General features: G+C 38.3%; 1 protein-coding gene across 3 annotated transcripts in view; it reads left to right on the top strand.

The window, feature by feature from the left end:
* Positions 1-26,344, top strand: part of LOC131433730 (transcriptional coactivator yorkie) — a 76,618-nt gene that overhangs the window by 29,690 nt on the left and 20,584 nt on the right. For all 3 annotated transcript variants that reach the window (XM_058600302.1, XM_058600301.1, XM_058600300.1), the window contains exon 2: positions 23,047-23,201. In XM_058600302.1, coding sequence (XP_058456285.1) covers positions 23,047-23,201 — 155 coding nt within the window. The remainder of the gene's footprint in view (positions 1-23,046; positions 23,202-26,344) is intronic.

Raw genomic sequence — 26,344 nt, 5'->3', positions numbered from 1 at the left:
GGTTCGGCTTGATTTTGATCCGTGCTGTACGTGAATCGGCCAAGATTTATGGCAGACGAATTGCAGCAGTGCGGTGCCCGCGAATGACAGTAAATGTTTAAATTGTATTTCAACGTTGTTGTTAAACAAGTTATTTCATCTGTAGCCGGGTAATTAGATCGCGATTGTTGGTTCGAGCCGTGCGTCTTCGATATAATACATGTTGTTGTTGGTTGTGGTGTCGTTCGCCACGGATATACCACCATCTAATACTGTCGAAATTATCCAATCACTATTCGTCATTATTTTTGTCACATTCTCTGCTGCACTAAACTTTACCTCAAGATGTGCCGGACTTACGGTTCCCACCGTTCGCCCGTTGGTTGTAAGCTGTTTTTTTCCACTTGTCGTACCCAGATGTACAACACGGAGGACGGGGGCACGTGCGCTTTTCCTCATATCCATCAGAGGCATCATTTTACTTTACTTCCACCCTGAACGCACTAACAGTGGGGTGGTGAAAACGACGGCAGTTACGCAAATTTATATCAGCGGCTCGTGTTATTAAACGATTCCCGAGTATCTCACGCATCCCGCCTGATATACGAGGTTCGGCCAACCTACACGAAATGTTTGGTTTTTATCTTCGAGTGGCGTGAAAAACAAGAAGTTGTGCGTTTCTAAGCTTAGACCGTAGTGGAAAAAAACGTAGTCAACAACTTTGATTTGTGCCTAAAACACGCGCTCACTTGTCTAAATATACTATACGGTTTCGAGTGGGACTTGGTCTTCAGATCAACGTCGTATTAGTCATGTTGTTTATGAATTATATTTTTCACTGCAAACCAATTTTATCAATCCAAAACCTTTCGCTTATTGGCTAGGTTCAGTCGCAACTCTAGTGGTGACGAAAGGATCCTACATGAATGAAAATGTTAATATTATTAAATGATTTTTCTGGGCATCCAAACCATTCCGAATGTAGGTAGGTTGTTTTCTTTCGCTGTAGTGAAGGATTGATTTCATTGTGGATGGTATCGGCGAAACTGCAGAATTCTGTTTGAAAAAAAAAAGAAATTAAATTATTGCTAACTAGCTGAATGACCCGGCGTTGCTCGGAAATGTTTTGGGAAGAAAAGGCCGAACAAAATTCCCGAAGCTGTCCTAAGCAAATTCCTGGCATTACATTCCTTTTGTGGAATTTGGCCTTTCTGTTTCAACAGACTTCGCAGCCGATTCTTAGTGTACAGAATCATTGCATGGCTAGTACTATGGATCCTACTGACACTATGAATCCTTCCAGGTCGGGGCTCGAACATACGACAACTGGCTTGTAAGACCAGCGCCCTATGCATTGAACCACCAACCCGGGCCAAAGTTGTCCTACTTAGTGTAATACTCTGAGCAGTTTTATGTTGCTATTCAATCAATTTTACCTTACACTTCCCACCTTTGGGGCACTTGCTGCACTCTCTCTCCCTTAAAATAACCTTTTAATCTACATTGATATAAAAGTAGTATCTGTATTTGTCAAGATGCATCGTTTCTCGTAGAATAAACTTTATATTGAACTCCCCTTTTTTAGTGAACTTACAACTGCTCTCCTTCATGATAATCCTTATGACCACCTCAGAAATCAGTATATATTCATTACTATGGTACTTGCCACAAAATATTATTTTTTTGTGCACATTGAAGTCTATAAATTGAATAGTTTAGTAACTGTTTTGTCACGATTTTTAAAAAAGTTATCATCAAATCGAATTAAGTTATGTCATCTTCTGGTAGAGAAAAGTATGATCAAAACTCATTTTTTAGTTATTTGTATTTATTTTATGATAGTTGATAATGTTCTTAACCAGCTAAAAGACTCTTAGCATCGTTCGACAGATTCTTCTTGGACTGATTTGGCTATTCACGAAAATTTGTAACCAAAGGATCCAATGAAACTAATTTCCAATTCATGGGATCCCGATTCGTAAGTGATCTGGATTGCTCGCGTGTATAATGCTCCCGACATCTGTTTATCGATCTCCACTTTAATTGATGAATAGAGGATATTACCAAAAAATGACATAATGTAATTTGACATGATGATTGCCTTTTTTCAAAGTCGTGGCTTCTTATCTCACTTTAAAAAACCGTCGGACAGTTACTTTTAAAAAACGTCTATAATTATTACTAAACTTTTCAACTTGTAGACTTCGATGTCCATAAAAACCTTTTATTGTGACAGTTTCCATGGTAACGAATATATACTGAAATCTGATCTGAAAAACAATGAACCTTATCATTGAAAATGTCAAGGACAAGGATATTTGAAAAGAACATATCTCGCCTGCAGACGATCGCAGACGAGTAAGTCAACCACGGTATGAAAGCTCTTTTGAAGTAGTTTAATATGTAAATAGTCTCATCTGCACCATCCTGCGCTTTTTGATGATAGACAAGTTGAAATTTTGTAAACAAAAACATGAAAAATGGCTCTATTTAATTAAACTGAAATAATAGCAGCATAGTATGTTTGAGAAAGTTGTGTAGTTTTTAAAGATGAAAAACTTTGTATAACATGAAAAACTCATATAAATTGAAAACATATACGTTTTCTTACAAAAACTGGTTTTTGGACACCCTTTTCAGAAAATACATTGTATCTTGAATTACACTCAGGTTACGGGAATAGTACCTTCAGCAAACTTGTTCGAAATAACTTTCTGCACAACTTTGTCGAAGTAACTTAGCCCCTATGTTGGCGCTGAGCTAAAATAAAATGTTTATCTCACTTTTAGGGAGATTAATTACATAAATAAAATTTGCCAAAAGATGGTGTCTATCATTTTGAGCAACTTTGCTGAAGATACTGTACCTCAAAAACCAAGATCCTATGAGTTATCAATTAAGAGCGTGAAATTGCGCTTTTGAACCACTGTGTAATGGTGTAATTGTATTAATCCTTCAAAATCGTCGATAATCTTCGGAAAGTGTCGGTAAATAATATGGCAACAATACTAGGAAGAAAACATGAGAAAAAGTCCGCATAAAATATTTAGTTACTTACATTGATTCTCGCTTTGGCATATTAGGAATATACGGAATGGATACGCAACAAAATTCCGAAATTTTGTCCATATTGTAACTTGATGTTATTAACACATGAATAAACATTGTCATAGTTACAACGCGCGTAACCATGAGACGCTAATTGTTTTGAAGCAAATAATAATTAAACTGATACTGGCGGTTAACCAAATTCTAAACTATTCAATCGATACATGTAAAATCGCAGGTAAACTTTCCTTGAGTTTATCTTTGATACTATACGATATTGCATCTAATTGTACTGTATATATGAGCCTGTGGAACTCATTTATACTACTAAACCGAGGAGGCCGCTTTTAGATAAGTTCCAGAATTTAATTTTGAATCTTTTGAAGCGTTTAATTCCTGGTGGGACAACAACTTGTTCAGTCACATTGTCACGATTTGTTCGTATGGAATGGAGATTTAAGTATGCAAACCGATCCGTTGACAAATTAAAACATTTTTAATCTTACAATATTGAAGCTTTAGAAACATTTAAATTAAGAAAATCCATTAACAAATCATCGAGGAACAAGCGCTGCAAATTAGATCCGAAAAATCTATCGCCGATAATTCTAAATTGGCCTGATAGTTACCAGAGAACCAAAAGGAAATACTCAATTCAAACCAATTTTCAATGCTATGCAATTGAAATATTCAAATGACGTTATCTCATAAGTTTAAGTTAAATGTTTCCGAGTCGATTGGTTGTTAAATTATACAAATCCATCAACAAATGACTGAGTTATAAGCGTTCAACATTATGACGGAAAAATGTTACGCGATTAGTTTTGCATGTTTTAAATTGACACCCAGCCTCGGGAAGTGAAGTGTAAGGCATTTTTAATGGCAAAATCGACCAAAAATTTGCTAAATACATGGGATATTTCAAAAGAATCAGTAACCACGCTGATTCGGTTCTTCAATAGCTAGATGATATATAAGATACTCAAGCGAACACGGTGTTTCGCAGACAGCAATAAATTTCACCAACACATAATGCAAAAGCGACAATCCAGCGAGTGAACGCTTATACAATCCAGTTATCAGCTCACTGGACGAGCTACTTATTTCATTCGCAGTCAAACATCAACTAGGCAAAGAAATATTGTGCAGCATATATTTATAGTTTTTTCTTCATACTATGCAGAACGATGCGGTGTTTTTTATGCATGACGCAAAGCCTCCTATGCCGAACAAGAAGTTGACGTCATTTTGTACAACAGGGATTGGTGGATGAAAACATAGGTCTATTCCAACCATTTTTTCAATTGTATACTATTGAAATACTGAAACGACGTCGTCATACATGTTTAAGTTAAAAGTTTCCGAATCGATTGGTTGTTAAATTATAACAATCCATCAACAAATGACCGAGTTATTACCGTTCAAAATTATGACACAAAAAGGTTACGCGACTATTTTTGAAACTTTTAATTGACACCCGGCCCCATATAGTGAAGAGTAAGGCATTTTTAATGCCAAAAAAAAGAAATTCGATGTTTTCAATGAAGCGTTAAGATCAAACTAAGACATTTTTCTAATTCTAATGATTTAGATTACATTGAGCGCACATAATAAGTGGCAATTAGATCATTGTTCAAGATGATTATCATAATGGAACGAGACTGCCATTTTATATTTCATATTCTGTGCAGAATGTTCAAATTGATAAGATCGATATTAAATTAGGATTTAAACGTCGTCTCTCTAAGCGACTACAAGTTTCACAGTACCTGAAAAATATCCACTTTATTAGAGCTCTAAAGTACGCGTGGCACTTTTTGGCAACTTGAACGTACAGAAAAAGTTTTGAGGATACTTTCTCACTGTTGCGTCGGGTGAAGAATGCTGCTTAAACTAAATCTTTTTTTACGAACTTTAAGTTATTTGGACTAAATACAATCTGTAAACATATCCTACTCTACCGAATGAACAGCTCTAGAAGAGAAACTCTTCAACATCGTGTTAGGTTTATCAATACAAAATTCTGGTTAGTGAATTTTTTTATCGATTACCGAAATCAAGAATCACATTTGGAAGAGAAAACGTGACACCTTATATTCTTTATGTCGAAGCCATTAGAGAGGACTCTCTGTTCAGTGCGTTGATTAAAAAGGATGAGATGATAATCTGTACATTTGTTCAATTTTTGCTTAACAGAAGTAATTCACATTTTTACATTAATTTTTGGTGATATTCTTTTCTGGGCTAAAACGAATGTGTGTCGAATTCCGTTGATTGTAGGTTAAGTGATCAGAAAATACTGGAGAGAAACGTTAACCACCTAGTCGTCTGACAATTCTGCTTTCCGAAAACATAAATTCAAACAAATAATTTTTAGGCGAGACGAAGTTCGACGGGTCAGCTAGTTTTGTATAAACAAGAGCAATTTTTCTCTGCGTGTACTGGTCTGTGATTGATCGTATAACTATGGTCTGGGTTAGGCGGAAAGCATCGTACGTTCTTCTGAGACTAGTGAAATTAGTCGGATATTCTTCTTCCTAAAGAGTGATATTCAAAACCTAATACACAATTTCTAGTAGTAGTGCATCGCTTTTAAATAATGCAGATGCTTGAGGTTTCCACCGATTCTCGCGATTAGGCAGAGCTGTCGTGTTACTATTGCTGAAAGAAAGATGTCATCAACATGCGTGGTTAGAGGAAAGCTCAAATCGAAGCAGACTTATGTTACTGCCTTGAGGAACTTTCACGAAAAAACGCAATTACAACGACCACTACTAGTATACCGTTAGGCCCAACTGAGTGAAATACGCGGTGCACGTGAATTCCTCGCAATCGAAATCGGACCGAAGAGTTATTCTACCAAACTCTAGTTTCACCTAAAGTAAAATTCACCGGATATACTTGGTTGCAAATAATAAACACAGACACAGATGATTCAAAGCTACAGGATGCGTACAGGTATTGGAGGACAGAATGATGTTAAAGTTTATTTATTCATAGTTTTTATAAAGTATCGCGAACTTCAAATGTTCGAATGAATCTTTGTTCTTTTAGTGGCGTTATGGTGGTACTCATGACCCTTAGTTATGTTGACAATTCCGGCCATTTTGAATGTTCAATCAGTTTTCGACAGCTATTTTGCGTCACGAGCACGAGCCAATCGAAATATTTAGGTGCTTAGCAATTTCTCGACGGTTGGCCAATACTAGTTTATCTTTTTTTTTCTTACATTTATTTTATGCGACTCGCTCAAGATCCTAAAAGTTAAACAGAGCCAGTTGATAATATAAAATTGATTTTAAATAAAATGGCGCGGATCTTGTTGTAACAATTTTTCTCACGAGAGAGTTTTCTCGTTCCTATCCATTATTTTCCAGTCGTTGTCGTCGTTGCTGTTGTTTGTAGTGTTTTCGTCGTCGTTGTTTTGGTGCGTCTCTTGAACATCCGTAGTACTATCCGAACCGATGTTAGTTGAAGTGGGTGGGAAGCTTGTTCGGTTATTGCAATAATTTTGTTTGTTGAACCAATATCACTGGACTCTCAAGATACCCGTGCTGAACGGTTGCTTTTGGTTGAAGGTTGGTTTGGTCTTTTTCGCAGTTTCAGTACAGGGTTTGTCGTAGTGAGCAGGTTGTTTACGAAACTGACTCTATAATCAGCTGATTATAACCATGCATAACCATGCATCCTCATGGATAACGAAACTTACTTGAAAATGGTGGATTCTGGACAGCTTCCCGGACAAAAGTTCTATACTGCCATTGGTCGATGCGTCCTTAGCAAGTTTCATAAGAAAACTTATCACCTGGCAAGACATTCGAAGCTGCGAACAATGAACACAGGTTTTCGTGACAACAGCACTGTGGTACAAACAGGATTGCCGAAAAAAGTGTTTTTTTTTTGTATATTAATACTCACAATGATCCTGTAAAGTTTTGGTCTGATTGAGGCATTGTGACACTACAATGTAGAAGTGCTGGTTTCTTGTAATTTCGAGACAATGGGGTTGATTTTTCCATCCAACAGCCCTTAATTCTGCCCGATTGAGAAATATTAGGCCATTGTCAAACGGAAGTTGAAGAATAGTGGAAAGATGACTCAGGATGCAACAGTGATGAAAATGGTGAATCAAAACGGCCACTCAGGTTTGTCAATAGGGTGTCCAAAATATGAGATAAAGGTATTCGAAAAAAAGTTCGAGAATTCAGCGAAACAAAATCGATTAAATGACCACTGCAGTATGCGATTCAATATGTTCCGTTCTAAAGACTAACTGTTATCGCAGAACTACGGTGAGACATGAGATAGGAACTTGACCACTGCTTAATACCACAGGTACTAAAAATGCTTGACAGAATGGTTCTGGAGGTTTTATTCGGTGTTTTTCGTAATATAAGGGTTAAAATTTACCTTTAAACTATTGATCGGCTCCATAACAAACACACTCATCCACACAGTAAATTTCTTTCTGTCATCGCACTCGCAAGTAGAGGTCTGGTGTCGATCGGCACTGAACTCGTGTACTCGTGCGATTATCGTGTCTGCCCCGCGAGCTCCCAAAGTTATAAATATTTGAAGCAGGAAGTTGTCATAAAAGCAAATTAGCCAATATGTGGGACGCAGTGATGCTGCCATCGTATTCTTGATTTGAACATGCGTACGTTCGCGAATACGTGCAAAGGCACATTGAAAAGCGTGGCCTTGCCGGAAGAAAAAGTTGCCTCAGTGAACGAGGTTTGCTTGGTTAGAGCTCTGCTAGGTGAGATTTCAGGTCGTTACTCGGTTTACTACACAAATGATGCACAGCATATTATTCACGGTAGGATGACAGATTTGTAGAAGACGGAAAATTGACACTTAGGACAGATTTTGCGAAACATCCGACGATCCAACACCGTCACCCGGCTTAGTAGCTTAGCTGTTCCCTATGGTTTGTTTTGGTTTCTGTCCAACTTTTGTCTACTTTGAAAGTACCACATCTAGCCTCCTGACCGTGGGCATCGCATCTCTCGGTTTAGAATCCATTTCTAAATCGGAACCGTCTCGGCACACTTGATCCCGCCGCTGACGACGTTGGCGTCGACGCCACCGTAGTCGCAAAAAACCGGCAAGCGACAATTGTGTGTGCGCCATTTCAAAAATAACCCAGACGAAAAACTTCACACACAACAGACGGGGACAAAGTGTACGTACAGTCATTTCGGGCAACGAGACACAATTCGATCTGATTCAGCTGGTCAGCTGGTGACAGAAGAGAACTGAAGCCCTATCATGCATCGAATATTACTGTCGATTGGATGGTGTTGAATTTAAAAAGTTGTTAAGCCGAACTGCATCGTTTTCGATTTGTCCGAAGGAGAAGCTTCCAGACAGCAGAATTAATTCTCTAGAAGTGATGGCATAAAAATAAATTACCATTATGAATATCTGCCCCGCATCCACAGCACGCGCGGGAGTGCGAGTGCGCGACTTCCGAAGAAAAGTAAATAAAATTACATGATGAAATCTGAAGGCGCCACTTGTATGACAAATCGTAAATAAAAATAGAGTGTATTTTCGTTGCTTTCTGAAGTGTGCTGCAAATATCGCCAGTCTGTCGGCGAAGGCGAGGGTTGGGGCGAGCCCCGGGGAAAAAAATCACAACAAAATTCAGATCACTTAGCATCGCGACGCGCGTTTGAAACGCTCATTTCGCGACCGACGCATGCGCCGTCCCGTTGCACTTAGCCGCTCCCGTGACCGGCGCAGCAGCGTTTCATCGACCAAAACTCAGACCGAAGCGGAAATGTTCAGTCAAAACAAGCTTTTGCCTCGCTGGCATCTGTAGACGTGGTGAAAACGCACATTGCATGCTAGTGGTTTTCCCTGAAACTAGTAAGTTTATTTGTAGTTTTTTTTTGTAGGTTTCCACGGCTTGGTAGATTTTGTTTTGAAAAAATGAAATAAATTAGGTTTGGAAAACACCAAAATAAATCACTCACCTGGATTCTGACAACAAATGTCAATGCGGTAAATGCGACGTTAACGATCGTACTTTTTGTTTTGTTTTCCATTTTTGTAAGACCAAACTATTCGACAGAGCTAACCAGCTGTACGAATAGAATCTGTCACAATCGAGTGTTACCGCAACCGCAGTTGTTGGACGCTGTTTTTTACGTAGTACACTGAACAGAAATAGACACACCTTTATACGTGAGGACGGCGCCGCCTACTGTGCAACGTAAATTGCAATCAAATACAGTTAACGTCTCTGGCGTTATTCGGTTTGGTATTTGTATGTCATTATGGGAAAGATGAATACACAGAATAATAAAAATCCCTTTCGGCAAAAACGCTTTGTCGAAGGTTCAACTTTTTGAATGAACGTATCTCTCTCTCTCTCTCTCGTCACTTGTAAAGTTATTGTTCGTGCCATTTTCGGGCTTTTTTCGTTGATCCTTTTTTCTCGGAAGTCCTTGCAGTGGCTTGCTGGGCACCAGACGAATCTTGATTTGGGATTTAGGCTGGAGATGTTTTGTTCATCTGTTTTTTTTGGGTGGCCATGTTATTCTATAGCAAGTCTGTGAATCGGCACTAGGTGGGAGTTGATGATGATGAGATTTCTCACGGTTTATGAGTTCAGAGCGGGGCTTTTGCAAACGTAGGTTCGGTGTTTGTATGACGAATCCGACCATTAGGAATGGTGCGTTTTGATCGCAATCTATCGCTGTCTAACTGAATAATAAACTCAAAAAAACACTTTATGATAAGTCAGCTGTTTTTCAAAGAACGGCGAATCTAACATTGACAGCAAATGGAGAAAATCATCGATGAATGTTTCGACTTCGGTTTCAAATCGTGTTTAGAAATTATCGTATATTCTCTGATCAATTTATGATTAGTCGATGAATTGTTAGTTTATTTTCAAAAGGCACGCAAATGTTACCACTTTCCTTCTAATCCATTGAATAAATCAACATAAAAAGAGTTTCGCCCTTTTTCGATTTGTTTACTTTTATACTTCCTGTGTGAATTATAAAGATACGCCCTTGCGCATTTTTCACGAAATTGACTGGTTTTCGCTACTAAGACAAATCTGTGAGTAGTTTTATTGTCTCTTTTACTATTTCCAGTAATAAAAGGTTCGGTAACTATCTAAAATAAAGAAAATAAATAGTTTCGCCCTTCCTTACCAGCAATTGAAGTATCGCCCTGTTTGTTGGCATGGAACACGGAGGGCGAAACTTGCGTAAACAAATGGAATGACAGTTTCGCCTTTTATAGTTCTTGGTATTACCAAGATTGAGATTTTTGTAGAATACGAATTTTTAGACAAAATTGTAGGATTTTGAAGCATTTATTGGTAGGAGAGAGAACCTCGATTTGTTTACTTTTGTAAGATACGTCCTTCTTTGAAAAACAGCTGAAGTTATGATTTTGCAATTATGACGCGAATTTGTCATGAGTGCGTTGTGCTTTACGATTTATTAGCCAGTGCAGTAGGCGGTGGATGGAATTTCATGCTTGAAGCAATAAAAAAACTCAGGTCTAACCCTAACTTTCTGTCAAATATTGGATTAGTTTCGGCTTTAGGCGAAAACGAGTACTTCCGGTGAAATTCTCAACGAGTGAGCACGTTGTGCCGTGTTAGTACGGTGAAACTTCGAGTACTTGGCGAGAAAGAAATAATTTTTACTCGTACTTTGGAGACTCGATTTGTAGTTCAGTGAAAAGAAAGTCCATTGGACTGTAAAGAAAAAAGGGAAAACGACATCAGGTTCAATGAAGAAAATTTAATATAAATTGAAAAACCTCTTTTGATTTACCTAGTGGTGTAATGATGCCTCTCTAATATAAATTATATTTTCAAAAATATTACTAGAAGATTCTGTGAAGAATTTTTTTTTCAATCTTGAATAAAATAAGAAACTTTCTTTGGGTACAACCAAACATAACCTTTTCAATTTGTAAACAGTTATGTCAAGTCAATAAGATTTTTTCTTTATTTTGCATCGTCGCACTCGATTACTTTACCCTATAGTTATGGAAGCGGAAGTCGGATTCGGATGAAATGAAACAGCAATCTATGAGACTATAGAAACTTTTTTTTGAGCCTGTTTGTGGAAATTGATCGAATCATATCTGAGAAAATTGAGTAAGTCTCGTTTTAAATTCTTTGACCACTATTTCCGGTACTTCTGGAAACTGTCCCATTCTAACATTAGGACAATTCCTGTCACAAATTTTGGCTGATTGTTGACAAAAATTAATTCAGATTGATTCGGTTTGGCCACAAAAGCGGACTAAAGCCCATCCGACAACATTTTCGAAACCAAAAGTATCAGTAATAATACATTTGAACTTGACCTCGAGTCAATGTTATTCGGTATATGAATTTAATAATTAAATAATATTTAACTAAGCTTCTCCGCATACCGTTTGATGATTTGGACATTAGTCATTTGTTGCGAATCCATCGGTTGTTCCAATAATGTTTATGGCTATATGTGAGTAAAAAGAAATATGAGAGTGCTTGAACTTTATTAGATTTACTCCAACAAAGTACAGAGTAAGGCAATGAGAGATCCGATAATTTAGCCAAATGTGATGCTCTCGAGGGTAAAACATAGGGATACTTTACAATTCTATACGTTTCAATATAATTCAAACTTTTTTGATTTTTTGATGTGGGACACATCTTTGTTTTCTATAGAAGGGTGCAAATTAGAAACTCATGCGTAAACACACGTAGAAATTTTGTATCAATTATTAATATTATTTCACCTTTTAATTGGAAATATTTCTAAATTTCGATTCGAATGTATCAAACTACATATTTTCAATTATATATGATTTAAATTTTGTTTCAATAGCGAGCTATTTCGCTTGCTAAAAATCCAAGACACTATGCTGGTTTACTGGATTTCCCTAACGGAGACGATGGTTTTGAAAGAGTAAGCGATTTATCAGCTGGGAAGCATCACTCTTATGGGTTAATCAATGCAAAAGTGAAACTGTGGAAGCACACGAATCTATAATTATAAGCAAAATGATTGCTTCAATCTCACATGAAATATTACAGAAGAAGGTTGCTGCTAGACAGCTCATGGTCTTAGATGTCATGCGAGTTTCGATGAAATTCTATGCTATGTCGTTTTCGTCTGAGAAATCTGTAACTACGCCAGGGTAAATGTTGAGCGCTTATTTTCTAATTTAAATAACATGAACTCGATAATAATGAGAAAAAGTTTATCGCTTCAACCGAAATTGCACAATGGTAGTACCATGGAGCGACCAAAAATAGCTATGTTACACATTCACAAGAGAAACTTAACGCTATAAAAAACTGCATTCATACAAAACTTGAACACAAGCTTGGCGAAGAGAAGTATAAATATCCGAATCCGTTACACTAATGAGCACGTAGATATAATTGCATATATTTGAGCTATTGATATTATTTCGTCGGATACAAGACAAATACAAATCAAGGCAAACAGAGTCTATGTTCGCGGGCTCGATGTTGCTTTCTAATAAAGGCGAAAGGGGCATTCGGTGTAACGTTTTTAGGGGGCCGACAAACCAATCCTTGAAACCTCTTTGATATAAATCATTGATTATTACATATTTTGCATGCTTTGTTCCACATTAATAGCTTAAACAACCTCATGGGGCTGATCCTTGTAGTTTTCTTTTGGGTTTCTGCTACCTTTCATTACTGTGCGTAAGTTGTTAATATCAGCTCGACCATTTCGATGATATTTTTATCACATACACACACACAGATATTTTGTGATCTCGACGAACTGAGTCGAATAGTATATGACACTCGGAGCTCGGTTGTAAAGTCGATTTTCACAGCGATTGCATGGCTTTTCTATATAAAAAAGGAAAATACTATATTTTACTTTCACTTATGTCGTTTTCGTTTTTAAATTGCACTACACCGGTGTAGCGAAAGCTGCACTGAAACCGTTCGTTTTTACCAATTGAACTACACCAGTGCTACACTTTTTCTGCTCCGATACCACTGGTGTAGCACTCTTCAAAAGTTTGGTGTAGCTCTGTGCAATGGAATCGTTTATTGTAGTCAATGGTTACTGTTTATGTTTTCGTCATTTTTGTTCGTTTATTCATGCCTCAGTGTAGCACTGCTCCGGTGTAGTGCAAATTAAAAACGAAAACGCCATTAGCATAAAATCACTATTACAGAGTCTTCATTTATTCCTTTTTCTATAGAAACGAGAAAAAGTAAATTTTTGGAAAAAAATGACAAGCGAAAATTTTTCACGTCCGACGCGCACGCCTACTGCGATGCGATGTTTTGATGGCTATTGATGGAAAGTTTAACTTACACGGTGCAAAATTATGAAATATACAGTCAATGCAAATCCACTTATGACGCAATTCATAAAAACGTCAAATTTGTCAAATGAATGGATATTACAAAGTGACTTAAATCTGATGCCTTCCACGCAGGTACGAAAACAGGCATTTTTCAGCAATTGAAATTACTTCATAACTCATGAGTTTTGTAATGAATCAGATGTAAATATGTGTCATTTTTGTCACTCGAACATGTCGGTTTCAAAAGATCTAAATTTGACCTTTAGAAGAGTCCATGGATATGATATTGCGAGAGGTTGCAGATCAGTATATTGTATGTCTATGACTTTTTGGGTAATTGATCTGTAAATCAAGAAGACAGAAAAGTTTTTCGATGAAACAAGATCCAACCCTCCGACAACAAGTGGCGCTCATCGATTTGAAATGGTATACACTGGCCTAGCATCATCACATCTACCACATCACACAAATTCCTGTTGAACTGGTGTTCGTCCGTACGGTTTCGGAATACAACACTTTCAGATCTTGCCGAACGCGATAGCACACACATAGCATCTTCGCCTTCCATTTTTCGTCCCAGCACCGAATGACGAACAATATAATATCAGACGGAACAAAACCAGCATCATTCAATACAACTCTTCAGGTTGCACATGGTTTACGGCGATGTTCGATGAAGCGTTCCCCAATAGCATCTTCTAAAATCACGACGACATGATGATGGTTTTCATCCCATCAACCGAACAGTGGACTGAAGAAGCCGCTACACCACCATGAAGCCAGTGACGCCTGGCAGTAATTTATTATCTTTTATGATAGAATTCGATTCCGAGAAATCCGAATTGAATAAACAGCAGATCTTTTCGGGTGATCTTTCCTCCGCATTCATCGGTTCATCGGTTGTCAAAATCCGGTTCTCCTGCAGATTGAATCGGTCCATCGGCGTCCAATGATGTTGGTTGGTGATGATGATGATGATGACGATGCTGCATCAGCCTTCGCAGGGTGCTGGTTTTTCCTTTCAACAACTCGCCCCGTCTGTTCAAACCGGCATTCCTTCCGTCGCGCAAGAGGTCACGTCTTGTGGGAACAAGTCGAGTGATCAACGTGTGCACCTGATGATCACGCAAGAGTTAGGCAAGTGTGAAAAAAAAACAGTCAATTCGACACGTTCGATTGTTTGGCTGCTGGTTGTTCTGTTCATAGGCACCCGATAGTGGTGGTTTGGTAGGGTATCTGGTTCTGGCTGTTTGAGTTTTATTTTGAAATCTTTTTTTTTGTAAGGCGTGCATCTTGATCCAAAAAGGTCACTACTTTCTTACTAAGAACATCTAGCATGGGATTAATTTGTTTCGGTATTGAAAAGTGTTTTTCTTGTTGTTTATTTGTGGTTCATCAAAGATGATTCAGAGCGAAAATTCGTCGACCCCGAATGTCACCGGTAATCGATATCGTCTGGAGAGCCGGTTACATCTGTCTAGATTTATTCGTTTTTTCTTTACCCAAAGATAGAAATCCATGCCTTAGTTAGTTAGTTAGTTAGTTAGTCCGAGAACATTGTTCGGTTTCCTCAAGGTTTAGGTTTTAAGTTCTAGTAAACTCCGAAAAAACGGTGGTTAGTTTGAATAGCAAATATTCGTCCGGCTAATATAAGGAGTCACATTTCACCTTAGCTTTTCGGTACGCTTTTTCGGGTGACTAGTTGAAATGAATATTATTATTTTTAAGTGAATTTATTCGTTTTATTTACCAATATTCGAATAATCGCCAGTGTTGCGATTTTAAACACTGCTGTTTTTCTATAATTAATGGAGTCAACTAATTCTTCTGAAATTTTCTTTCCCAGAATTATGAACTACTTAACATAGAATAGATCATTTTATTTGCTTATAATCGAGCTATAAATTTATTTTGTAAGTAAAAAGTGCCATACTTTTGTTAGGGCGATACCAAATTTAGAGACGAAAAGACTACTTTTCATCTTATCTTGTGAATACAATTTTTGCCAGACAAACTAATTCCTTTGCATAGCTTACGCACGCAGATCATCTTTCGATATTTGGTTCATAACACATGGATCAATAAGTCCCGAGACTTAAGCAGAGATGGCGCCCGTAGTAAACCAGTAACTACGTCTTTCTAGAGTACTAACCTTTGCTTGAAACGGGTCAAAATTTTAAGTCGATCCGACCAGAAACAGCTGAGTTATCGAGGTTGGAGTAAAGTCGTTTTGTAGTTTGTTTAAAAAATGGAAAAAACCGAGTTTCGTGTTTTGATAAAACATTGTTTTTTAATGGGTAAAAACACCGTGCAAGCGAAACAATGGATTAAAAAATGTTATCCGGACTCTTGTCCATCGAAAGCAACGATTTGTCGATGGTTTGCCGAGTTTAAACGTGGTCGTACCGACACAAATGACGCGGAACGCTCGGGTAGACCTGTGGAAGCCGTTACACCGGAAAATGTGAGTGAAGTGACAAAAATTATAATGAAAGATCGTAAAGTGAAGCTCCGTGAGATTGCTGAGATGACACAGATATCATATGGAAGTGTATTTACTATCCTTCATGAAAAATTGAGCATGAAAAAGGTTTTTTCCAAGTGGGTGCCGCGATTGCTGCAATGCACCCTGCCACAAGTCGATGAAAACAATGGCGAAATTGAACGAATTGGGCTTTGATATGCTTCCCCACCCCCCATACTCGCCAGATTTAGCCCCCAGTGACTACTGGCTCTTTGCTGATCTTAAAAAATGCTCCAGGGAAAAAGATTTGGCTCAAATGAGGAGGTCATCGCTGAAACTGAAGCTTATTTTGAAGCGAAAGATAATTTTTTTTATAAACATGGTATTGAAAAATTGGAAAAACGTTGGAACCATTGTATCACCCTAAAAGGTGATTATGTTGATGAATAAAAAAAATTTGCAAAAAAAAATGTTGTTTCCATTGTTAGTCTCGGGACTTATTGATCCATGTGTTATATTGGAAGAAAAAATAAGTTCGTGTCATATTTTCGAAATTTGGAAATCTATTCACAAAAAAAAATTACTCACTGGTCACTTTTACTCATCTTTCTGTCAATTCACGGGGATACATTCTTTGGAAAGTTCGACAGGTTTGGCCGCAATACACGAATCGATCCATTTTTTGACTTTATCAAAATTGGAGAAGTGCTGGTCAGCCTGGTCATGCTACCGGAACAAATAATAATGGGACGGAGCAATGTCAAAGCTATACGGCGGGTGGGATAGTAGGACTTCTCATTTGAGCGTTTCTAAGTATGTTGTCACCGTCGAGCGCGAGCACTGTTATGTTTCAAAATTATTTTGTCGTGTCCATCGATGTATTGTGGTCGTTTTTCTTGCAATACTCGGCTCTAACACATCAATTGTCGTCGGTAGACCACACCCAGCTGGTCCCACCACATACAGAGCGTAACCTACACTGCCCATACTTGCATATTAGTCCCATATGGAAAATCGGTATGTCGAGAAAAAGACTATCAAAATTTTATTTCCGAATTTTTTCTGATTTATTGTGCTACCTAATGCTAAATCACGATATCATTACATGAAATATCGGTTTGCTATTTCAATATTGCAACAAATGAAATTATTGAAATTTACACTGAATGGGACTAATATGCGGGTACTTTGCTTATGGGACAGGCACGAGTTGATATTTTTTTCACATTTTACTGAACAAACCCTCAACTTTAATTGCAATTTTCGAAAGTATATTAAAGATAGATTTCATTCCTCAAGCTAACTCAAAATTGGCGAAAATCGATATGGGACTGATATGCGAGTATGGGCAGTCAGGCCATGCTTATTCTGAATGGCCGTCGATGATTATGCATGACCATACGTTTCCCGAAGTTTTTGATTGTCGTAATGGAACCACTTTCCTTTCCCATTGTACCGTTGGAGCAGTTGTTCGCACGTGAAGAAACGGCGTTCAACGTTACTTAGCTTGATATCATGCGGCACCCGATTGCCTACCTTTCGAAATATGTCAGTAGAACACAATATTTTATCAATTGTGGGTGTAAAGTAAGAGAATATCACCAGAACAACATAGCAGGGTGCATAAGTTTCCTATAATGTCATGAGAAATATTTTTTCCTATGATCCTCAGAAATAAATAAACGAAGAGTTGGGTTTATTATATCGTAGTTTAATTTATTGAATAATTAAATTATCAGAATAGTAAAATAAATAGTTAGTTATGGTATTCTACGACACGATTCCGTGTACTTGTTAAGCACATTTCGTGTACTTGTTGCACATAGCCAATTTAATATCTGCTCATTTTTCTATACGTTGTTTTGCACAAACATTTTTAGTGCAATGAAGATTGATAGTTCTTTTTTATTCGTTCAGAAACACATTTGTCGCCTTGCAAATAAGCTTTGTTTAACATTCAGTAAAAAATACATTGATTTAATAATAATGAAGAATCGATAACGATTTTTCTTGAAGGGAAATATATTTTCCCATGAGCGTTAAGGGGTTAAACGTTGCAAATGGCTGACTGAGTAACTCCGAGTAATTTTGCAAGTTCTTCTTGCGTTTACGACGGGTCTTGATCGAGCGAATTCCCCCAATTCTTCATCTTCAAACTTAGATGGCATTCTTCGTCATTCAAATCAAAATTTTAAACTGTGCAAAACCACTTTCGCCACATCCGCTCAGCTAGAGAATACTCATGATGACTTTTGGCGGCCTGTTTTCTTCACAATGACATAATGAGGAACAACTTCCCGCCAAAAATTCTTTATTTGCCACAAACTTTGACATTTTTATGTAAAAAAAGACCTGTTGTTTACATTTCATCTAAATGACACATACTGATTCTAAAACTGTATAACAGTACCACTGAAATAAAAATCATGTTACACAATCTTTTGGAAAACGGTACGAACTTTTTAATACGCCTATCAGATTCAAAAATCCGCCGAGTGGTGGTATACAAAAAACCGCGTGGGTATTGTCAAAGAGGAGCGGGTCATTTCGCCGAAAGCCATTTGGCCGAAAGTCGTTTCGCCAAAATTCTTTTCTCCGAATAGATCATTTCGCCGAAAGGGTAATTTCGAATTTATCATATTGCTTTCTGCATTATTATGACTCCTGTATACATAACCGAAGCCAAGATGACTCGGTGGCATAAAGGCGCGACGCCGTCTGAGTTGGCCGCCGACTCGCCGTCGGCCTCTTGCATACAAACCTGTAACCGTATCGTTTGCCCGGTCTACTCAAAGCTAGGTTTCTCTGCTTTAGTTAGGTCTGAACGAGCGGGAGCGACAAACATATACAATTAAATAACACGAATCAAATAGTTCATTTTGTGTCATCATTTAATTTAATTTTTGAACTTTCGGATTTGGATTCAAGAATTCAAAATCAGGCTCAGAATTCAGTTTCGAAATTCAGGTTCGGAATCCTGATCAATAAATCAGGCCATAAATTTAGTTCTAGAATTATGAACCTAAACTCATTTTCACTTTTTAGTTCTAGAACTGAATTCTAAACTTGAATTTTAAACCGTTATAAAGGAACTGAATTCAGTTCCAAAATCTAGCTCCAGAATCTATGTTCCGAAATTATTTCTAGCATGCAGGTTCTGAGTTCTGTAAATGCATTCTGAATCTGAATTTAGGAATTAAATTCTGAAACTGAGTTCAGGAATTAATTGCTGGTTAAGAATTCAATTCTAAAATGCATGTTCTGTGTTTAGATTTAGAATATTAAGTTCCAGAATCCAGATCGGAAATTCATATCCTGAATTTTGAGGTTGAAATCCTAAATCAGAATTGCGGATTCCAGAATCATTGGTTTTAATTCTTGATCTGTTAATTCGGAACTGAATTCTGAAACTGAAGTCGGAAACTAAATTCTAAACCTGAAATCAAGGATGGCTTTTATCGTATCGCAGAACGCTCTCTAGCAACTCTTCACACGATTCAATCAGTGCCATCAAAGAGAGACGGATATCATCTCAGCAACAAAAAAAACCGGCATGGTTCATTCAACATAGAATGGACAACAATTGCGAGAGCGAATTTCTCTCGATGATCTGTCTGAGCATCACGAGTTGAAAGTAACACTTATGTGCACGACCCAGCTAGCTCAATTTTAAAAAATTATTTTCTCAGGGTCGGCATCCGACCTTGGGAGGACACGGTCACCACGACACTTACCCGTTGGATTTTCTGGCTTGAAAAAGAGATATCTTCAAGGGAACCTGGCTCTTTTTTTTGTGAAGGAAAATCTAGTATCAGTTTAACAAAATTTATTAAATTCTAATTCCTGAATTGTGGCGACGCTAATCGTCGTTCGGTGGGGCCCTTTGATGATCGTCGTGTAAGGTGGGCGAGAGAGACAGAGTTGGAGACATATCTGCGGTACACGTGGTGTAACGGTGATCAGGAGCTATGTTGACCGTAAGATGGCGCTGAACGGCGGTTGAAACTACGTCGAATTTCGGTCGGAGGATGTAAGCCGTTTGACCGTCTAATCGAGTGTGGCCCTTCTTGGTGGGGAACAGTGGTGTAATCCGTAACTCGATGCACGCTCACCCGGTACGGCATTCGCTCACGATGTAGATTTTAGTCCGACAGGCTGGCGCTATATCGCAGTGCGCTGCTCCGGGAAACCAATTCTCCAATTAAACTGGCCAGAAAGGATGACGGGAGACCCAGTTTAACTTCAAATGTATAACGTTGGACTATGGCTGACTTCGTGTTCAACACGTTTCACTTTTTACTTTTCACTCCGTTGAAACTTTTAACTTTTCAATCCGTTCGCCTCGACTATCTTTTATCAACTGTCTCGTCTATCTCCTTTATCAATCTCCCTCCACCTTTAGTACATCTTCTCTCTCTCTCTCTCTCTCTCTCTCTCTCTCTAAATTCTAAGCCGGATACTGTGGTTCTGCGGTGACGAAAATCCTTTGGGGACTGATGAGGACTGCTGTTCAGGGTTGTAATTATTAACGGTTAAATTTTTAGTGCGGACTTTTTGCCGTCTTTTGCCGTTGCGGTTTTTCCGGTACATTTTATTGAGTGTTTTTGTTAACGTTTGAAGAACTACGGCTGCAAATGGGTTCTACAATGGCTTTGGCGGTTTCTGAAGGGAACTTGCCCAAAATCCCAACGCCTGGTCTGGACGTTCCGGGATGGGCACAAAAGGCCTCTTTTAATGTCGAACCGGTTCATTTCTACAGTACCCCGCAATTATGCAAACGTTAACAAGTTACAAGATAACGATATTTTTTTCAAATTTGGTTTTATATGATTTATCGGGTTAAGTTTTTAGTGGTTAGTAAACTTATCCTATGTTAAATAACAATTTTACAAAAAAAAATTTATTAATTATATTTACAATATTATAAGAGCCTTGAAATGAACAAAATCTATTAATAATCCTAAATATTTAAGAAAAGGAACGCTTATAGAAATCGCTTTATTGTAGCCGAATTTGAATTTTTCGAATGTCGGGTAACAGAGTTAGCACGCTACTGGGGGGATTCTCTTTGAAGCAACAAACGGCCGCTTATTCTCGTTTTGCGATCCGATTCTATACAGGCAGTTGATAATTGCGATAGAATCATTTTACTATTGCCGCTTATTCTAACTGTGTGCATATAACCTTTGTATAAGTTGTGTCTATGAAAGTGTATGTGAATTCTCCACACAAGGGTTTTGAAATATTGCAACCTAGTATGAGAATCATAAAATCGAATCATCGAATCGATTTTCTGCGTTAATTGTCAACTTGCGATTCTCTCTTGGTAAATTCCATACAGCACCAATAATACCAGACTGTAAATTTTTTTAAGAGCCGTGAAATAGTATGAAGTGGAATGAAGAAATGTAGAAAAATTCTCTCACGGTTCATGCATTGAGAGACACAAGTTCTTGTAGCATCTTCTACCGGATTGAAAATGTTTTGTACAATATAGAGAAATATCGAGCAGTTTCTGTCAAATTATCGGCAATCACTAACATTACTTAAATTTAAGTTCACCACGACGTCCGAAATGCGAATGAGATCATGACCTGAGCGTTTAATACTTTATACTACGCAAAAGACTTGTTGTTACTGGTGTTGGTGGAAGATCCCGACCACGACGGATTGATATGTGCTTAACTATCTCAAAACCGTCGGCTCGGGTAAGAGAAAGGCAAGCAAGCGTGTTGAGTTTTTGCCATTGTTTCCAAAAGTTTGAGATAACTTAGATGTTGAGTTATTTACGGTTATCTCACACTGTTGAAAATTTAATCACAAATTGCTGATCATATTGCTTATGGCATGTAAAAAGAATTATGTTGTTACGTTCAGTACAACTCGAGATATCCACGATTAAGTTCTACCCATTCTTCCATAGAGCGAATTTTAAGAAGGTACTCTATATTAAAGTAAGACGTATTCACGTCAAAACGACACAGTACATCGGTCGTCGAATGAGACACAAACTCGCACATCCGGCAATCCAAATGACAGAAAACAAACAAATACTTGATTTTGTTGTCTGCTGTTGCAAACCGCTTGCGAAATCAGATTTCTTTAGGTGAACTCATCTACAAAATCGAATTTTCATCTGTTGGAGGCATCTCCTCGAGTCGTGGCCAAATAAAACATTTATGTGACCAGATATTAAGTGAATCGATCTTTTCAAGTTGAGTTGATTCCGCTATTTCTTGCTAAATATTTCTAAATAAAACAAAATGAATTTGTTTTCCATAAAGGTTCTATTTTCATCCGTAGATGACGCTAACTTATCGGCAAACTATTCAAAACTTACAAACTTGTTTACACCAGTTTCCTCCAGTCGCATCAATGAAGTATGGAGATTTTGATGAAAAACATCTATTTTTAGGATCGTGAAAACAGAAAAAGACCCGCTACTAATGCCGTGCCTGTGTGGAACGAATTTTCCTCTTTTTTCGTGGTGTGGGTGTTCCTCGGTGGCCAGCCACCGGCTCGCTTTCCTTTGCCGCCCCCAGTACGACGGTTTGGTGTAAACTTTCTCGGCTCAGCATCAACGACGAACGACTCAGAAACGCTGACGTAAACGTTGATGCCAACCGAAGCCGGAACGGGCGCGGCGGATTCGACCGTTAACTACGTAAGTCGTGGCGTGGTCTCTCTCTGTCAGAGCCAAGATTAGCCGGGATGTGGCCCGGTTTGTTGCGTATATGAGGTTGTAACCTTGTGCTGGGTTTTGAATGAAGCTCCGGTCCGGTTGCCGCATGTAAACAAACGTTGTGTGGGTAAAAAGAACGGCTGTCTCTCTTTACCAAATTTGGTCATTCGAATATTCACGAAATGTTTTCGGTTCAGCAAAGGGCGATTCAAATTTGTAGGTTAGTGACGTATTATTGTGTCGGATTTCTAGTTATTTGATTTGAAAACGTACATTTAAAAATTTGTACCCAGGGTTGACTGTTAGCACTTACTGTAAATCACGAAAAAGCAACTAGAAACAACTTCCTGGAAAGCTAGGAAAAACCTCGTCAATCTTCTTTACTCATGGGAATATCCCCTGATTCGCCAGGTAGCAGCCAAACAAGTGCAATGTTTACTATCGACCGGTTTCCTTAGTAACTGCAATGTCACCGAAGACGCTTGCTTCGGTAGTGCCCAGGAACTACTACAACAAACTTTCTCTCTTTTTTACTCTCTGTTCACAGTCACAACACCCGCAGCACCACGTGGGAGGATCCACGTATCACAGCCGCCCTGCAAGAGAGTCAATTCCAGCAGCAGTCCAGTGTGGAAACACTGTTCAACACGGGGTCCCAGACACTGATCAGCCCTACCATCTCATCACCGACGCCTCCCAATGGTGAGTGACTTGTATGAAGTGTCGTAAGAAATCACTAACAGCAGCGCTTTCAGTCAGCTTTGTTCATATTTCGATTTAGTTTTTGTTTTGTATTATTTTGACCTCTGGAAGTCCCCTCCTAATAGAGATTCTGTTAATAACTGCACATCCATAGGTACAAAGTGCACCTCCGGTCGATCCAACACTGTGTGACTAACCCCACTGAAAGAGCAATAGAATTATGGCCATCTATGTCCGTATTAATTGCAAATTTAACACCTTCGTTGCTTCAAGACAAAATTTCAAATCACGAACAGTTGGAAAATTCACACCGAAATAGGTTTGTGATATTCATGCAAATTTTCAAATAATTTCAGATTGACTTAATGTAATCATAAAAAAACTGGCAGAAGTTTTAAAAGTAAGAATAACAACATTATTTATTGGAATATCAGTCGTTGGTTCAAATATAGTAGGTCTAAGGGTGAAGCCAGAGTGGGCGCGACACGCGACGCGATGCGTAACGCGAAAGATTTCCAATGAGAAATAGTAGCCGGAGTCAAAGTGATTTGTACAGTAGTAACAAAACAATATAATTTATTTATGTTCATATTTATTGAAAAGAAAATTCTGATCAAAATCAAACGAAATCATCTTGATTAGATCCACTCTTATTTAGTCCATCTACATGCTGTAGTGTCAACCGCTGCAGCTTAATCTGAAGTTGTAGTTTTTTTAAAGAATGCAAATCTTTCTCACGCTGCGAAAAAAGAAGAGATGTTTCAATATACCATATATTTCAGATATAAGGAGTGTATCGATAAGTAGTTAGCAACATTCAAACAGTTATTACTCTGAAATGGCTTTATTTCTTGCAGCGTGTTTTGCGGTGACATGTTTGTTTACATGTCAATAACAGCTGCGCAATCGATTGGTTTCGGTACGGTTTATCGTTTCAATGATGAGTCGAATTGATCCGGAAACGCGAAAGAAAATTCTGCACACTTGGTGCTCAGAAAGTGGTGTCATGTACAACGAAATTGCAAAACGGGTGAAAGTGCACCACACCAGTGTCAAAAATATTATCGAGAAGTTCGGTAAGACCCTTTCCATGAAGGATTTGCTCCGATCCGGTAGGAAAACGGGTCCCAGCCAGCCCGGCCGGGACTTAGAAGTGGTTGAGTACATCAGAAAAACCCATCGGCGTCGACGCGGGATTTGGCCAAGCAGTTCAACACCAGCATCGGGATGATTCAACGGATCGAAGTTTGGAACTCCCTGAAAACGTACAAGAAACAGAAGGTGCCGAAAAAGTCCCTGGTACAGCAAGTTCAGGCCAAAACAAGAGCGAGAAAACTGTATAACCGGATTCTACAGAATAAAGACGGATGCATCCTGATCGACGACGAAACCTACGCCAAGGAAGACTCTCGAGCGCTGCCCGGACCGCAATATTATACGAAATCGGTGTACCAGGACCTGGACGACGCTGACACCACGGTGGCGATGGAAAACTTTGGGCAGAATGTGTTGGTCTGGCAAGCAATTTGTACCTGTGGTTTGCGGTCGTCGATTTACTTCACGAAGGGCACAATTAACGCCAAGGTGTACGAGGAACAATGTTTAAAGAAGAGAATGCTGCCACTGTACAGAAAGCATAAGGCTCCTCCTCTCTTCTGGCCGGATGGCTTCAGCCCACTACGCCAACTCCGTTCTACAGTGGTTGTCAAAAAATAATGTACAATTCGTGGAAAAGGACATCAACCCACCGATCTGCCCGGATCTTCGGCCAGTTGAAAGGTATTGGGTAATTGTCAAGCGGCACTTTCGGAAGGAAGGTACAGTGTCCCAAAGCATGCAGGAGTTCAAAAAAAAAACTGGACAGCTGCCACCAGGAAAGTCACAAAAGTAACTGTGCAGAATTTAATGAAGAATGTCAAGTCCAAAGTGCTAGCGTTTCACAGAAACTAGGATTTTCTTCAATATAATCAGTGAAATGCATAAAAATGTAATTTTTCTACAATATATCGAAAAATGATGTCGAAAAATGTTTTTTTTCGCGTTTTTATTCAATAATCAATGTTGCTAACTACTTTTCGATACACTCCTTACACACTTGACATTTTGTTTTGGTGAAAGTAGTCGAAATGTGAGATTTGTTGTATTTCACAAATTTTCATTTTACAAGCGAGTTTGCATATTTTTTTATAGTGACGAGTGAACAAATTCAGTACTGTCATAGATCCAAGAAAAACGAAAAAAAATGTTTCTAAGTCGCAATCGATGATTTGTTTTAATATTCGAAACAGAGGTAGTAATTATTAATAATGCATCGTGTATTTCACGAAAGAAAAAAAAAAAAGAAGCGCAGCTTGATTCAATCTAGCAATTGAAAATTATCTGAACAACGTGTTGAATTTAACTCCAATCGAGGCAGGCGTGAACAGTAAAAATTTTCACAATAACGTGTTTGCGTGGGAGATGCCAGGTTCGCAGTTAATCTATGTTTCACAGATTTTCAATTTTCTACACAGATTGAAAAGACAGATTTTCACAGATTTCTGAAAAAGTCTTCAATTTGCTAGGAAAAACGGAGAGAAAACGAATATCCGACAGAGCGGTTGGAAGAAGCTAGACCGTTTATTTTGAACACCGAAATGATTCCGATCAGCTATTATGTAACGGGAAACGTGCACAGATTTTGTACAGATTGTGTTTTGGCTTGATCAACGATTTTTGAAAAATGACCTGGCATCCTTGGTTTTCCGTGACAGTTCCTTAGTGAAAGTTGAATGAAACAGTCGTGTTCCGACAAAAAATCTATTTTCGGCTATAGTTTTTGTGTGTCTCATTTCTCGAATGGACAATGTATGGAACACTTGTAGTGCTAACTTGATACTATTATTTTGCTGAAGGAAGTACGTTAAGGCGTTTAAGAGTTATGCAATGTTTTTGAGTTTTTTCAAGGTATTTTTAAAACTAATTTAAATGAGTTAAAAGAAAAATACCCTCCCAATTTTCTCTTAAATGTTTACTTATATTATGAACTTTCAGTAGCCGCATAGGATACATTTTTATCGATCTGGCATCTAATGAATTTTGATATTGGGGACGGGTATAGCGTGATGGGTAAATCGATGCCCTTTCACGCAGCCCACTTGGGT

This window comes from Malaya genurostris, chromosome 3, assembly GCF_030247185.1.
Source record: "Malaya genurostris strain Urasoe2022 chromosome 3, Malgen_1.1, whole genome shotgun sequence".
In the NCBI taxonomy this organism is placed as follows: Eukaryota; Metazoa; Arthropoda; class Insecta; order Diptera; family Culicidae; genus Malaya; species Malaya genurostris.
This window is presented reverse-complemented; position numbering and strand designations above follow the sequence as displayed.